This window comes from Glandiceps talaboti, chromosome 3 (genome assembly GCF_964340395.1).
Source record: "Glandiceps talaboti chromosome 3, keGlaTala1.1, whole genome shotgun sequence".
Lineage (NCBI taxonomy): Eukaryota > Metazoa > Hemichordata > Enteropneusta > Spengelidae > Glandiceps > Glandiceps talaboti.
The window spans coordinates 18796129-18812769 of record NC_135551.1 but is presented as its reverse complement, the minus strand read 5'-3'; the positions used below and the strand labels follow the sequence as shown (position 1 = coordinate 18812769).

Here is a 16641-nt window from a genome sequence, read left to right as displayed (position 1 = left end):
TAATTAAATCCAGTCTCTAGCTATCTCCTATCAGGACGGTATATGCCACCAGGTAACAAATTGGCAAATGCAAAAGTTTGACTAGAAGTCGTCCTACCAGACTGTTTGTAGTGGAGTGTGAATTACTCTTAGTATCTCTCATATGACTTCTCCCAGTCCATTTCTGTATCTTGTCCTGTATAATCAATTTCTTTTATTGTGATATCTATCCTCTATTTCTAAAATTTGACACTGACAGTTCTTGAAGTGTGATTTTTTTACTCCAAACCTTTACTTTTTTGTACTAATGACATTTTAATGCTGTATTCCGTCATCGCGTTCATCATTCTTAATATGAAGTATTTTGTTTTGACATCACACTACCTAATGGTTCAAATCTATTGAAACATCCCTCAATACCTACCCTTTCTTGAAGTTTCAGTTTCAAGATACCCATTTTCATGATGCAGTTTTATTATGTCCCCAATTCTGGATGTGATCTTGTACTTATCCAACTGATCTAATTTTGTTGTTGAAATTGTTCTAATCAATGCAACATACATGTGAAATATGCAATTCATTCTTCCACCACGTCATCACGCATAAATTATTTTGACTGTGTACTACTGAAAAGGACTATTTATCGTACTCAGGATTACAAAGGTGAAAATAGCAAACGACAAAAATATTGCGCCACATGTATACTGGATGGTACATTTTATTTAATTATTTGCAAAGCAAAGGCACTTACACGTCCTTGCATTGAACCACAAATAAATGGTGCCAATTTTTTGCAACACTATTCCCCAAAGTGTGTATTTTGCAACACCCACTTACACAAAAAAAATGTGTATTTGCCACACTGCATTACCGTAAAATGTTTATTTTGCAACACAGCATTACTGAAAAATGTGTTTTTTGCAACACAATATTTAATACCAAAAATGTGTATTTTGCAACACCGACTTTAATATGTATTTTGCAACACAGCATTACTGAAAAATGTGTATTTTGCAACACCGACTTTAATATGTATTTTGCAACACAGCATTACTGAAAAATGTGTATTTTGCAACACCGTATTTAAAACTAAAAATATGTATTTTGCCACATTGCATTAATTACCAGAATTTGGCAGAAGAAATACTTATAATTTGTAACATCAAATGACAAAAAGATATTCTTTACTGTAGCATTGAATATCTGAAATATTGATGTCACGTTACTAATATTTAAGATTTTATGTCAACATCACATTACAACATGATACAATATTGTATTTGTAGAGGTGAAGTGGTTTTGATATTGTTTTTTTTTTTACTTGATTTCATCTTTCCTGTTTCTATTTTGGTGTACTAAATGTGTTTTTTGCTATGATCTTATTTCAGCTCATTAACATGTCAGTTCAGGAGTAGAACACACACAGGTTTCAAAGTAGTAATTTTTATGATAAAACAATACATTGTCATGATGAAAACACAGTGTTTCCATTCCGGGACTGCATAATTATGTAAAAAATGGAATTTGGACATACAGTGGTATTTGGCTGTTTCAATCCAGTCAAAAACTTAACTCTGCGGCTTTTTTGAAGATGAGCATTGATAATGTGGCTACAACTACATCGTTACCTCAAAATGGATAGTTTTATGAATTACAAATATATAATTATATAATTATATAAAAATATATTATATATATAAAATTATATCATATATTATTCATATGCAACCAAAACCATTCCTTCAAGCATTCATTGTAACGTCTTCAGATTGAATATAGATTCTGGATATTGTCGCCTTAAATGTTTGGACGCTTGTAGATTTCATAATCATTTAGAGTGTTTGTTTTGAGACCTATTGTGTAGACTTCTTATTCTGAACAATTTTGATTATTACCTGTGTGTGTTCTTGAACTTTGACCTTTCAACTCTGAACTGACAGTTTTTTTTTCTTTGTTTTTACTACTTTATGTGTCTAATACTTTCTCAACTTTTCTTTCATTGTTGCTATGACAACCAGGAGTGAGTTTTGGTGGTGGTCACAAAAGTAAGTGTGTTGTGACTAAAAAACAACAGTAAACTTTTTTAATACCGTAGCTTTTCAGACAACATATTTTTTGCACATTTTAGCCTGTCTGTAATATGTCAAGTTAAGTAACTGTTGCAGGCCTCAAATATGATATTTCAATGTACAAGATATGCTCTTTACACTTGCTTTGAAATTCCGTTTGCAACCACAGTGCTTCATAGTTTTATAGTTTAAAAAATATATTTTATGGGCACATTCTATTTAATATCTACTTTGGTGGACGGATTTTTCATTTCACAATCTTACAAATGCATGTGCCTGCCCTCCCCTACTAAGTGGTGTCTCTCTGTGGTTGCTGATTTTTTTTTTGCACAATAATGGCATTTACATGGTTAACAGTATTGAGTACAGGTTTAGCAGTGTTTATAAATTTGCTGTCATATTAAAAGCTGGCATGATAAACATAGTGTAAAGTACATGTATATGTAAAGCTGACATGTAAGCATGGCTAGCATCTACAGTCTGTTTCAAGATACCCCAAAACAAGTTTTTAAATGCCTGTTTCAAGATACCCCAAAATAAGTAAGAAGCTGTCCTTCCATATCTTTTCAAGATACCCAAAAAGAAGTGCCATTCTGTGCAGTTTCAAGATACCCAAAATCAAGTATTAAAATTCCATTCCATAACGTTCCAAGGTTGCACCCAAAGAACTGAGTTTTAAGATGCCCTTTCAATGCAGTTTCAAGCTACCCCATATTTTGCAAATTCTCTGTTACTGTATAGTAGTGGATACACTACCGGTATATCTTGAAACAGTTTGTAACCTTCAATGCCTAGTGTATCATACCTGCTGTATATTAATGCATGGAAAATATAGTTAGAACATGCATGTAGATTGGATATAATGTTTTACATTAATGTATGTAGTACTATTATTTGTAGTCATAGTATGTATTTGAATGTAAATGAAAAGAGAAACGTTTGGTAAAGTATATGCAAAGTCTATCAGATTGTGTATGATTGAAGGGTTTTTGGGGAGGTGTCACTCATGATATATTCACGATGGTTTACAAGATATCTCATTTCAATCAACATTTAGCAATATACATACATATAGATAAAGTTGATTATGTGTATACTATTACAGTAATCATAATGTAAGAGATCACTTGTACATGGTTGCATCATAGATATGTACAGTTTTGTCAAAATTGACACATTAACTTGAAGCTCAAAGCTGAAAATGAAAAATTTATTTTGTGAATTGTAGGGTGTTAGTGATCATCTTATTCATGTTTTCTATAGTGAAGTATGAGAATAACTGTAAGAGCTTAGCCTCTTAGAAGTAAGAGTCGAAAGGAAGGAGTCTACATGCTTCTCATAATACATAATTATCACATTGTCATAGCCTTAATTCATGTCTTCATATTTAATTCATGATGTTCATTCTGTCATATTGATTTATTCATTCATACATTTACATGTACATAACATACATGTAGCATATAGAATGTGCTATTACTGCCGAGAAGAATTTTGTTTGTATTTGATGAGACAAGTTTAGACAGGTCAATATCTTCTCGCCTAGAATAAATAATTATTCAATCTGATGAAGTCAAAGTGACAATAAAAAATAAGCATACAAGTACAAGTATATTCTAAAAAGCAATTTACACTTTAGTCTGTAAGGTATGCCATGACGGGGCGCCCTCACACATCGGTCAACCCCTTTTACACACACTGGCCATTGAGGGCAGTGTGACATGACGTATCTTACAGTCTGTTTATACTGTGTATTGTGTACTGGCATTGTAGGATAGATTGTTGATTAGCACATTGATAAACTTGCACAACACCTCAAACCAACTTAAACAACACACAACACAACACAACACAAGACAACACAGTACAACACAACACAGTACAACACAACTCAACACAACACAGCACAACACAACACAACACAACAGAATAGCAGTGTTTAAGCCAACAAATAAGTGATGTAGTAGGCACTGTGCAAAATATGCAGTGCAGTGTTTTATAACATCACATCACATCACATCACATCACATCACATCACATCACATCACATCACATCACATCACCACAAAGGAGCTGCAAAAAACCCAAAAATATATGCAACACCAGAAAGAGATATAAGTGTTAAATTTGATTAGAGACAGGTTATTTAATGGGCACCATGAACTCTGATATTATAGTTTTCCACATTCACAAAATATCACCAGATACCATGACACAGCATGTCACAATGTAATACAACTGTATTTTTAAGTTACAGTTTGCATTACCATAGCACAAGACCTTGCAACATAACGCCCAAAACCAAGACATAACATACCACAACACATCACATCACAAAGTAACATTCAAAACCAAAACGTTAAATGACATACCACAGCACAACATCTGAAAATATGACATAACATAACATACCACACACACCACACCACACCACACCATAACAGTCAAAACCAAAACATAACATGACATACATGTACCACGTCACCACATCACATCATAACATTCAAAACCAAGGCATAACATGACATACCACACCATAACATCCCAAAGTAGGACATAACATGACATGCACAACACCTCACAACAGTTCAAATTATTATTTTTCTGACTCCACCGTTTTGATTACTATGCATGCATAAAGGAGGCCGTGGGGTGCAGAGACGCAATAGTCTTCTTTCTGGCATCAGTTAAGTCTAACGTTCAGCGTGGAAATAATTACTCTCCCTAGAAAATGTCACTGTTGTCTCTATATCTGTCCCTCATGATATCACTGCGATTTGTATTTCACCCTCTGAGAGTCAATTCCCCCTCACATATCATGAGTTCTGCATGCATTCTAGCAATGGTTTGAGTTCCTAGAGTGCTGAAAGCTCTGTGTGAAGTTTTGCACAACATAGAAAAAACAACCATTGCACTCAAATTTTGCACGTCAAAGAAAAGAAATCAAGAATCAAAAATCATGATTTGTGCAAGTTGTGTGTACTTGCTGCTGCACTGAAGTAAAATTATCAATATCAAGATCAGGAAAGCGAGAAAAAAGTTTGGTTTTGAAGATATTTGAAATAAAATGATAATGCTCAAAAGTTTCAGAAGTGTAATATACACGCTGCTTATGTCATGCACTACCTGACTGAGAGTCTTTGAGTTTCATTAACCTTCCACCCCTATTTCTCTCTAATTTGGTTCAACCTAACCCTGAAACACAATGCAATTAAACCATAGCACCGGAGTGAGAGGGTAGATTTTGATATACATTGATGGTAGTGCTTCCTTCCTGTCCACATCAAGTGTCACCATCAGTGTATCTAGTTTAATGGTTATTGTTTACAATAACATACTTGTTGTGATTTCTAACAGCTGTATCTGAAGCCCAGTCTGGTATATCCATGGCACCACCAGCTGCAGCACCAGGAGTTTTACCGACAGTATCAGCACCTACTGAAGCCACAGTAGCGCAGTTACATCCACCTGAGACTGATATGAGATATTATAATGAAATGATCAACTCTGTTCCACTAGAGAGTATTAGTGTTCCACTTATTATGCACTGTATGCTGGAACAGGTCAGTCTAACAATCTTATCAATTTCTTCCATCTCATGGAAGAACTCCTCTTAGGGGAGCATGTTTTACTGTTAATTGTCACAAAAAAATGGTTATATGATGTTGCACAATAAGTATATATGTGGACTGAATGTATTAGCAATTGACTGTATATAAGTAGTATTAAAGGTTTTTAACATATACACAAAACACAGCAATTGCTTTCACAAGTACTAGGTCATCACAATAGTATACCAATTCTGAGATAGAAAATTTCATCAACAACGTTCTAGTCATTTGCTCATTTTCAAAGTCGTATATTGTGCTGCCTTATAGTAATACTTATAGTCATAGCTAAGAATTGTATAACAAGTCATGTATAGTTTCTTAAGAAACGAAAGGCCAAGAACAACACACACAATGTTTTTGAGTATATGTGTACCAGTAGAGTACATTTTGGGACTATGATTCCTTTAATAAGTGGATTGATATGTTAGTTTTTTATAACACAAAAGTATAAATTGAATTAAATTGATTTCCATTGAATGTTTGTTAGGTTGTGGCAACAGAGGAAGAGAAGGATCTTCCTAGTGAGATTCCTAAATCTCCACGTCATGATGGACTAGACCATAATTTGGCTACACATATATCTGGTATGGCTATGAAACTTGGACTGAACAAAGAAGACGCAGATGTGAGTACACAACATTGGTAAAACTAAAATATAGAAACATTGTTGTGAGCCAGAGTAACCTTTTCACACTTTTGAAATAGTATACAGTTGAGTCACAGTAAGCTATATGTAGGTGTTCACACTGGACAGTTTAAACTGACTTGGCTGTGGTCTTTACTCAACGAAGTGTGAACAGTTCAAGTCTGTCTAGAGGAACTGACTAGAGATGGCTGTGGTCTTTACCCAACAAAGTGGGAACAGTTTAAAGTCTGTCTAGAGTCAAGTTAGTTTAGTCCCAAGTAGTGTGAGAGGATTGTTTTGGTCAATACTATGTTTAAGCAAGGTTATATTGTGTGTGTGAACACACTTAGTCCTGTTGATGATGTTATTCCTAGCAATTGCCCATCCATTAGAGATCGTTAGTTAAGTCAGGCCTGAGATAGGTAGCTCATTTGATAAATACAGTCTGAATGCAGCCCAAAGTCTCACTCATCAGTTATATCAACTTAAGTCAACCTAGAATCCACTCTGATCCTCGTAATGTGTATACTGTAATGAACTCTTTTCATGTGTTCTTACTCTGCAGTCACTCAAAGATGAATTTGAAATCAGTGAGAAGAAGGCAGAGATGGAATTCAAGAAACCTTACTTGTTTCACCATGGTGATGATATAGCTAGTCGTCTTCATCATTTACAACCCATCAATGGATTCAACCCTGTTGAAGCAGAAAGTGCATTACTAGATTATGCTCCATCCGCTGCCTTGCGTGAATTCACCCAACCAACTTCAGCCGATATCAAAGAACGTGCTGCCCGCCTGCAAGAATTACTACAATACTGCGCAAGTGGTAACTTATCCCAGTCGGAGATTAACCGCGCTTTTAAACAGTTTGTGTTGGAGAGTCTGAAATTGAAGTCTACATCTGATTCTGGAAGATTGACTCTAGGGGATCAGGATGAACCTATTCCATGGGATGATCCCTATCCCTACTTCAAGGAAATGAGACAGCTGAGATCAGAACAAGGATCAAGATCAGAATCTGTGAGCAGTGGCAAACTTCTTGAGGCGATTCTAGAACAGGATGACCTACCTAAAGGTATGTCTGGAATTTAATCCTTGCTCTAGTGACATCACAACTTTATCTGACTGAGTAATGAGACTCACAGAAGTCAAAATATTTCTTGGAAGAGAATCACCTATTTTTGCTGATGTCTCGTCAAACATAAGCTTCCATTTGACACAGTTTGGAGAGGTTTTTAAAAACTTTGATTTTCAGGGATATTAGTTCCAATGGTGTGTTCTGCTTCAACTCATACATACATGGGAAGAGGCACAGGTGGGCCAAATTCCCTTTACATCATTTACATAAATCCCTTCATACATTGTGAGTAACATCTGTTGACTATTAAAATAAAATGCAAAACTTACACAATGTGAAATATAAATACTAAGTAACACCTTTTTCCTACTATTGCTGTACAGAGTCTCCTCTGCGGCCAGGGTCAGCCCGTCCAGGATCAGCCAGACCAGGATCAGCCAAGCCAGGTAGTGCAGAGGACAGAGATCAACAACTGTCACCTGATGCAGCTGAAAAGGCTGGCAGTCAGCCAGGATCAAGACCAGGAACTGGAATATTGCGTACATCTGACAGTAATAAAGGTGTCAGGCAAGGGTCAGCTGGTAGTATCAAGAGTTCCGGTAAGTCACTTAGAATGCATGTATCTTAGATGTATGCCTAAACTTGCATATTTTAATAAGGTTAGCTTATTTAATAAACACAAAATGTTGAAATTTACTGACACAGTAAATTTTATGATGAATGTGTACCAAAAATTGAGTACACCACTATACATGTTATTTCATATTTTAAGTTTATTAAATGAAATATTGTTTTCAGTTACAGTACATTATATAGTTGCTGTATGCTGAAATTTGCATATTTATTAGTTCATTTACATAAGAAGCGTAAGTTCAGTCACAGTATATGTGTGATTGATATGTATTATATGCCTGATCTTGCATATTTATAAGCTCATTTACATAAGAAGTGTAAGTTCAGTCACAGTATATGTGTGATTGATATGTGCCTGATCTTGCATATTTATAAGCTCATTTACATAAAGTATTGGCTCATACATTGACTACACTTGCTCAGTAAAACAAATTCCCTCCAGCATAACTTATAGTGTCCAAACCATACAAGGTGAGAAACGCTTTGCAGTGGTGAATTCTGAAAAACTGGTGATTAATATTAATAAATAAACTGAAAATGCATAAATTAAGCCAATAACAAATTGGCTCTAAAATAAGTACGTGAATATACAGAACCTACCTATGGACCTACAGAACTCAAATTGAAGTCAATTATTTCACAATGTTGCCTGTCTTTTAATCACTAAATGCAATTAATGTATTAACACTGTAAAACTTACACTGCAAGGTTCCATTGTTACAGCATGGAAGTCATTAAATGATCACCCACAATGACAAAATCTTTTGTTCTACTCACTGTAATCACCACTATATAGTTCTAACTATTACCTATTATTAATTTGACACATTTTCCTATCACTTTGTACCAGCACTAACTTTTCCATTTTTTTATGACTCTGCCTTCTGTTTTCCAGATCTTGATAGTTTTGATGACATTCTTTTCTTTGATGAAGGTATCCTGACATCCGATCCCTTTTGATAAATGTTCATTCCATCTCTAAAATATGCCAACCCTACCATTGATAAAATATTCATCCCCAAATATGTCAACCCTACCATTAATGAATCATATGTAGCCATTGCATTCCCTAAATATTTCAACCAGACTATAGCTAATATCATCAAATCATTTCCCTAAAATGTCAACCCTGCCATACATTATCTACCCCCAAATATGCCAACCCTACCACCCCTATTATAAAGTGTTAGTTACCCTAGTGAATGATTTCAAACCCATTGTACATGTACTATGTTGTGACAGTTGCCATGGTATCCTGTAATATAAAATTCATGTGTTGATGTCATGTACATGTACATGGAAATTATGGCACATACAAGGAAGATTTCTTCCATGTCTGTGTGTATAGTGACAATTTTGATATTAGGTGTCATTGTTACTACAAATTTCACAACAGTATAATATAATTTACAAATGCCTTTCTGATTTGCTAGCCTAGTGTTAGGCTGATACTAATACTTGGCTAGTGTTCCGTTATTGAGATTGGGCTAGTGCCCCAGGTATTGGACTGTCCAGCTGCTAACATGTGATGTAGTGCTTAGAAAGGCCAGCCCGCTTTTGTTAATTAACATACAGGGCTGAACTAGCCCAAGTGACTATTGAGCTAGTGTTTTCTAAACTGACCTGAAATGTGTAGAATGTGTCATATGATATCATAACTGTGTAAACTATGCTGTAAGTCTGTAGAAGTCACAAACAGCTAGCAAATGATGACAAATGCAATGAGATATATACATACATGTAGCATAGTATTACAAGTCAGCAATCAATGAAAGAGATGGTTTCTTTGGAAGGGAATTCAGCATATGATATTAAGCAAGTGACATAAGGGTACTGGAAATAGGAATTTAGTTCTCTTGGGAGGGGGTTGGGACTGATGAGGGGTGGGGAGGCTGAAGCGTCATTCGAATACTCAAACTATCCAATCTAAGTATTAAGACAAATTTCAGGCATCTGTGCTATGTGTGACATCCACGCACTTGTCTGTCTCTCACATTATAGTATAGTATTTTTTGTCACAAAAATGTGCATCATACATGTTTGTCAGATATATTATTGTTTGTCACCAAGTTGTTGTTGTGAGTATATAATTGCACTGTGTTTTCCTTTTCATTCCATGACCTGTGTCTGTTCATCTTGCACCTCACCTGTCTATATTCCAATCACAATCTCAATCTCAGACCAATGTTCAGGTAGAGTATAGTATACCCTGTAGTGTTGTACACCAACAACTCTTTCACTGTTCGACACTAAATTTTTACTTCACAAATTTATCAATTTTCATAAACTTTTGCAATTTTGTGTCATATTTTTGATCCAGGAGAGACACTTTTTACAATCTCTCATGGCTTTGACTAAAATTTGCAGAAATTAGTACAAAATTTTTCAAAATATAGCAAATTTGTTGACTTCATCATTGGGAAAGCAGTGAAGAAGTTATTGATGTATTCTTACCTGTCTATGTATCAGTGTTCTCCCCAGAAAATAATAAAAAAGTAGATTGTTACGTCAATGAATTTATATTGTTTTCTAGAACTATGGCATGGATTATTCCCTCAAATGTTGGGGAGAACTCTGATGTATTTCAACCTTTAGTCACATGTTTGACCAACTGTGTTGCACAGTACCAAAATGCCAACCACAGAGGAACACAAAATTGGATACTTTACATTTATGGTGGTCCATATTTCCTGAATTATTTTTCACTCGCATACTAGTTGGTCAAACATGTGTGAAATAGGTATTACTTTGTTCTCAAGTTATATTTCATGAAGTAAATACAATGCCTTGAAATACATATTGAGAATCTTTGATACTGTGTTATATCTTTCACTGTTTACTCTCTCTTGGGCTTCTGTCTTACTGCCATATCTAACATTTGATCAGGACAAGAAGGTAAAAAAAAAAGATGGTCCAGTCTGATCCAGAATGCATCATGTTACCTTATTCATAAATGGTGCATATTTATATGCTGTGACCCCAAAATATGCTGTCATAGTACCCCGTTCATAGATGCATTTTATGTAACTGTAATCCCAGCATTCAACAGCTATATATAATACCTTGTTCACATTGTTTGCATTTGCATATACCTTTCCCTGTACAACTGTATGTTTGGCTGATCTACTAGTATTTTGCATGTTCTTATAATGACTACCACAGAATGTTGCACACCCCAGGACATTTTAATAGTTGCATATTTTCTGCATGGACACATTTTTATTTCAGGTAACATCACTGTGCACTTCTGTAGTTTTTTCACATTTCTAAATACTTAGTGTGTAGTGATGAGCATGTTGCATGATATGTTGTACTATATTAAATTTTTGTGTGAAAGTTTTGTTAAAATAAAATATTTGCATGAAGTAACAAGTCCTTATACTGTCTTAGTGGATTAAAGTTGAAATGCATGTAAACGTAATGAATAAATCACACAAATGAATCTTGTAAACTAAACGTAAGCAAAAACATACAGACACAGATAAACAGACAGACAAATACATGTACACTCACTCATGCACTCAGTCATTCACGTACGCACTCACTCAATGTACATACATACATATACACGCACACACGCAAGCATGCAATGATGCATGCATACATATACACACATGCTTGCACACACACACACACACACACACACACACACACACGAATGTGTGCACATACTCATGCATGCATACATACATATACATAGGCATACATGTATGCACACACACATACATACATACACACATATACAATGTACACACACACACAAATACATACATACACACATACACACACAAATACATACATACATACATACATACACACACATACACACATACACACAATGAAAATAAGATATGGAAAAAACAGGACAACCGTGGCCTATGAACACATTAGTAATAAACACCACACTTTTGATCTGCACATGTAGTTCACTTTGAGAAAGACAAAGAAGGCAAACCAGTGTTACCAGCCAGTAAAGATGACATCAATGCAGAGACTGGATCACGTCCTGTCAGCAAACCAGCTGGTATAGATGATGGTGACCAGGTAGATAGATCACAGTCTGTGGCATCAAGTACCATCAGTTTTAGCGATGTGGCTGAAACACAACAGAGGAACTTGGATGATTGGTGTTATGCTGAACGATTTGAACCTCACGTCTTATTACAGGTAATGTATTCATGTTGTTCTGTTTGACCATTTGATAATGGATGAAGTGCAAAGGATGATAAATGAATACAGTATTTTTACATTACTTTCACTTTGGCTTTGTCTGTCGCTATAATTGTAGTTGTTGATTTTGATTCCCCAACATAATTACGTCATAAAGTCTAATTTCTAAAACATTGTTGACCAAACTCTCCATGCTTATGCTACGTATAAATGAATGAAAATCAAATATAGACACTTTAACATTCTTCTGGCGCTATACTGATACACAGACAGACAGACGGACGGACAGACAGACAGACAGACCGACCGACAGATTGATGTATTGCTTGATTGATGTATTGATTGCTTGATTAATTGCTTGATTGATTGATTGATTGATTGAATGATCAATCAAATAATGTCTGTTTTGTTGCTTGGTTGGTTGGTGGGTAGATTGCTTGAATTAATGAATGATTGAGTGACATATTAATGATACTACTAACACTGTCATCATTGTTGTTTTGATGTTTAGAAATCAGATAATAATGAATACTGTATTTATTTTAGGTGTTAGAGGAAGCTCGTTACCTTCATCCATATATGGATACCTATTATCACAAAAGAGATCATTCTCTATTGGTCGTCATGCACAATCCTATTGGACCAGATATGAAGACTTATGAACCATGGGATGCACAAGTACATTCAGATGTGGGCTTTAGGTGAGTGTCTTTAGTCTTAATAAATAGTAAGACAGACATGCAGGCTGACAAATCAACAGACACATAGGCTTAGACAAATGGACAGAAAGAGAGACAGACATACATACAGACAGACAGACAGACAGACAGACAGACAGACAGACAGACAGACAGACAGACAAAGAGACAGACAGACAGACAGACAGACAGAACCACATCTTTAAATGATTGAATCTTTTTGTTTGAATGATTAATTATATACATGTAACCACAGCATTTGACCATGATACCAGAAGGTATAACTCTCCTACACGATACCAGAAGTTATAACTATCTTAGAAAATTGTCTCGGCACTGATATTAAACTACGTATTGCCCAGAGCAAATGTGTCTCACAGAGCTTGAATTTAACTTCTTCGTTTGGTACTAGTCAGCTTTAGCCAAGTGAACTGTTCAAGCTACAGTGATTCATTGGCCTAACAGACTATTGCTTTCAAACTTTGGTAGTTCAGATACAACCTTAGTAATCTATGTGCCCTGGACTACGACTATACCTTTGAGCCCTGTAGGTAAACACTGAGTCTGATCAAATTGAAATAACTCAACCATGTATTTCTAATTTCTAGAAACTACTTGGAACATATAGCTGAATCCATCCAGAACTGGGTAAAAGATGAAGAAGATAAGTACCAGACGGCGCTGAGAGAGGCAGAGGCAGCAGCAGCTGCAGCTACCCCTCCTCCCCCAACTGAAGTGGACTCTCGGCCATCAAGTTCCAAGAGCCGATCACGCTCACATTCCCCTAAGAAAGATGGTAAAAAAGCTAGGGCAAAATCACCCAAAGGTACCAATGTTCACTTGTCTAAGGGGTGCTGCATTAGGAATGTTGCTGTTTGACCAATCAATGTATCTGCATGCACAGGTGCATGGCCCGTAGCTCCCTAGCTTGGTGTAATAATTCAAACACCAGCAGTGGCAAATTTTAATGATCACAATTGCAAAACTAAAACTTGTTTCTATGACTAATCCTATAGTTACAAATTTCTGAACTTTTATTCACAAAAAAAATTAACAAATTTAACTTTCTCTTCTATTAGATACAAATAACATTTCTTCAATATTGTTTTTAAGCATGCTAATTATGTAACTGTTTAATATTAATTTCAGGAATCAATCAACTTATTATACTTAATTAATTTATATTACATCTTTATTCTACTCTGGTATTAAATTATTAAGTTTCTTTCAAAAAAACAACTGAAATTGACACTAATTTGATATAAATATTATTATTCTTGCATAGATAACCCTGATACTGATATTAATCAATTGTGTGGTTTTTTATCTTGTTTGTTAAATTAGCATGTCTTTTGCTTTGCATGTTTCTCAGAACTCGACCATTCTCAATACCAAACTATACATAAAAACACTATGAACATGTACACTCAGGTATGCACGCACACACACACACACACACACACACACACACACACACACACTCACTCACACACACACACACACACACACACACTCATACATACATACACACACTCACACTCACACTCACACTCACACACACACACTCACACTCATACATACATACACACACACACACACACACACACACACACACACACACACACACAATCAGACAGAAAGGCAGACCAAATGACAGACATACAGGCAGGCAGACAGAGACAGAAGACAGAGACAGACAGACAGAACCATACAGAGAAAAAGACAGACAGACAGACAGACAGACAGAACCATACAGAGAAAATGACAGACAGACAGACAGACATCCCATTTTTTTAATAAACCCATGTTTCCCATTTTTGTACCTTTCTTTCTTGTCTTCCTTTCAAGGGACTTCTTCAAATTTAAGAGTATAAAATTGTTAGTGAATTCCAAAATGTACAATATCCATGGTGAAATAGTTTAGGCACAGTTATGAGAAAAGATATTTTATTACATCAGCTATCAACCAAACACAGTGTTCTTCACCAACATTTGAAAATGCGTGGTTTTACAGTATAAATACATGTATTTAGTGAAAATACAAAAAGTTTGCCAGATAAATGGCCGAAAAAAAACTTAAGCAAATAGAAATGATTAAAATTGGTAATAAATAATGAAAAAAAAAAATAGCAAAAGAACAAAATCAGAGCATATAAACGTTGAATCTTGAAAATTGTGAATGGATAAGAAGAGGAAACCATGTTATTATGAATTAGTAAGAGTCACACAAGCAAAAACCAAAAAATCAAAACAAGATTCTGGAAATTGAAGATCATTTCCGACATCACCCATTTTGTTCCTTGAATACTTCACTCACTTTTGTATAAACCCAACTGTCTGTCTATCTTTCTCCTTCCCTCCTCATTAAATGTACCCCATACTTTGAAAATAAGACAAATAGTCTCATTTCAAAGTTCTTTGTTGTCATCCCATCCCGCTTGTAAGCAATTATTTATTTTGTTATATATTTGTTGTTGTTTGTAAACTAAGTAGCGTATCACTGTGCTAGTTATGACTATTAATTAACACAAACAGCAAGATTCTGTCAGCAGACACCCAAAACCATTGATGCAATAACTCCTTAAAAAAGAAAAAGAAAAATGCATCATGGAAACCTCCTTCAACTTTTTCTCATCTTCAAAATTTCCATCTCCATCTCGGTAAAGATACATTTATATTTTCAGAAATTGTAATTTTCATCTTTATTTTTCCCATCTACATCTCATTGTAGATTCTAAATTTTTTTTTTCTCATTTCAAGAATCCTTTCACTATAAGGGTAAAAAAAAATTGACTTCATGGTGACAAGTGAACACATTGCATTGTTGCATTTGTTGTGATTTGGTGTGTAGTGCATTGCAAGTTTAGCGTTTTATGTTTTTGCATAGTGTGTACCTTGTGTGTGTGTGTGTGTGTGTGAGAGACATTCTGTAGCATGATACACATGTTGTTTCGATATGCTTGGTTGTGATTTACATTCTCGGTGTCTGTGTTAGTGTTTTTATTTCCATTATCACTGCCAATTTGTATTTATTAGGGAATTTGAAAAGTGAAAAACTTTCAGTCAAACTTTAGATGAACATTTTTTGTGTGTGTAAAGTTGTGCATATTTATTAGCTTATTTGCATAATTTTTTGGTTCATAATGCAGTTGAAAATGCTATATGTTTAAAGTTTTTTTGTGTAGGGAATGTAATTACATGTATAGTGAATATGTGACATGCTAATGAATTTGTATGCATTCGTTTGTTTACAATTATGAAAGGTTAATTCCTTTTCTCTTTAATGTATATTTGTTAAATTCAAAAGTCTTTGTCAAATTGATAAAGTTATAGGTCATGAAATTGCAAGTTATGCATAGTAATTAGATTGTATATCTTCATTAACATATATTATGCATCAACCAGACAGGGAAAAGGTTCTGTTGATTATTGGGGGGGGGGGGGGGGGGGGGCTAGATCTCAGTTTGTTTGTGAACATTTTCTCTTTTTTTAGCTCATCAAAAGCACTATTTGATTTTAACACTTGATATTGAAGAGGTCTATGAAGTGTGAAAAGTTTGCATATTAATTAGTTGGTTAAGCTTTATTTGCATATGCACTCAGAAAAGGTATTTTGAGTTTTAAACTACTATGTGGATAGAGAGTATTAGATTAACAAATACAGGTAATATGGCATAAAGAGAACTGTGTGGATGTATGGTTGTACGTTGTACTGTATGTTGCAGGCCTGGTGGTGGTATGCTTGTTTTTTCACTAATCCTTCAATGGTTGCAGTGT

General features: G+C 35.0%; 1 protein-coding gene across 5 annotated transcripts in view; it reads left to right on the top strand.

Moving 5' to 3' along the window:
• The window catches only part of LOC144453898 (sperm-associated antigen 17-like), a 46973-nt gene that overhangs the window by 11526 nt on the left and 18806 nt on the right, over positions 1-16641 (top strand). For 2 of the 5 annotated variants that reach the window (XM_078145250.1, XM_078145245.1), the window contains exons 8-16: positions 1998-2024; positions 5406-5611; positions 6147-6284; positions 6850-7360; positions 7747-7962; positions 10177-10188; positions 11922-12163; positions 12713-12867; positions 13473-13690. In XM_078145250.1, the coding sequence (XP_078001376.1) occupies positions 1998-2024; positions 5406-5611; positions 6147-6284; positions 6850-7360; positions 7747-7962; positions 10177-10188; positions 11922-12163; positions 12713-12867; positions 13473-13690 (1725 nt within the window). The remainder of the gene's footprint in view (positions 1-1997; positions 2025-5405; positions 5612-6146; positions 6285-6849; positions 7361-7746; positions 7963-10176; positions 10189-11921; positions 12164-12712; positions 12868-13472; positions 13691-16641) is intronic. The other 3 variants (XM_078145249.1, XM_078145248.1, XM_078145247.1) reach the window with 3 other exon arrangements.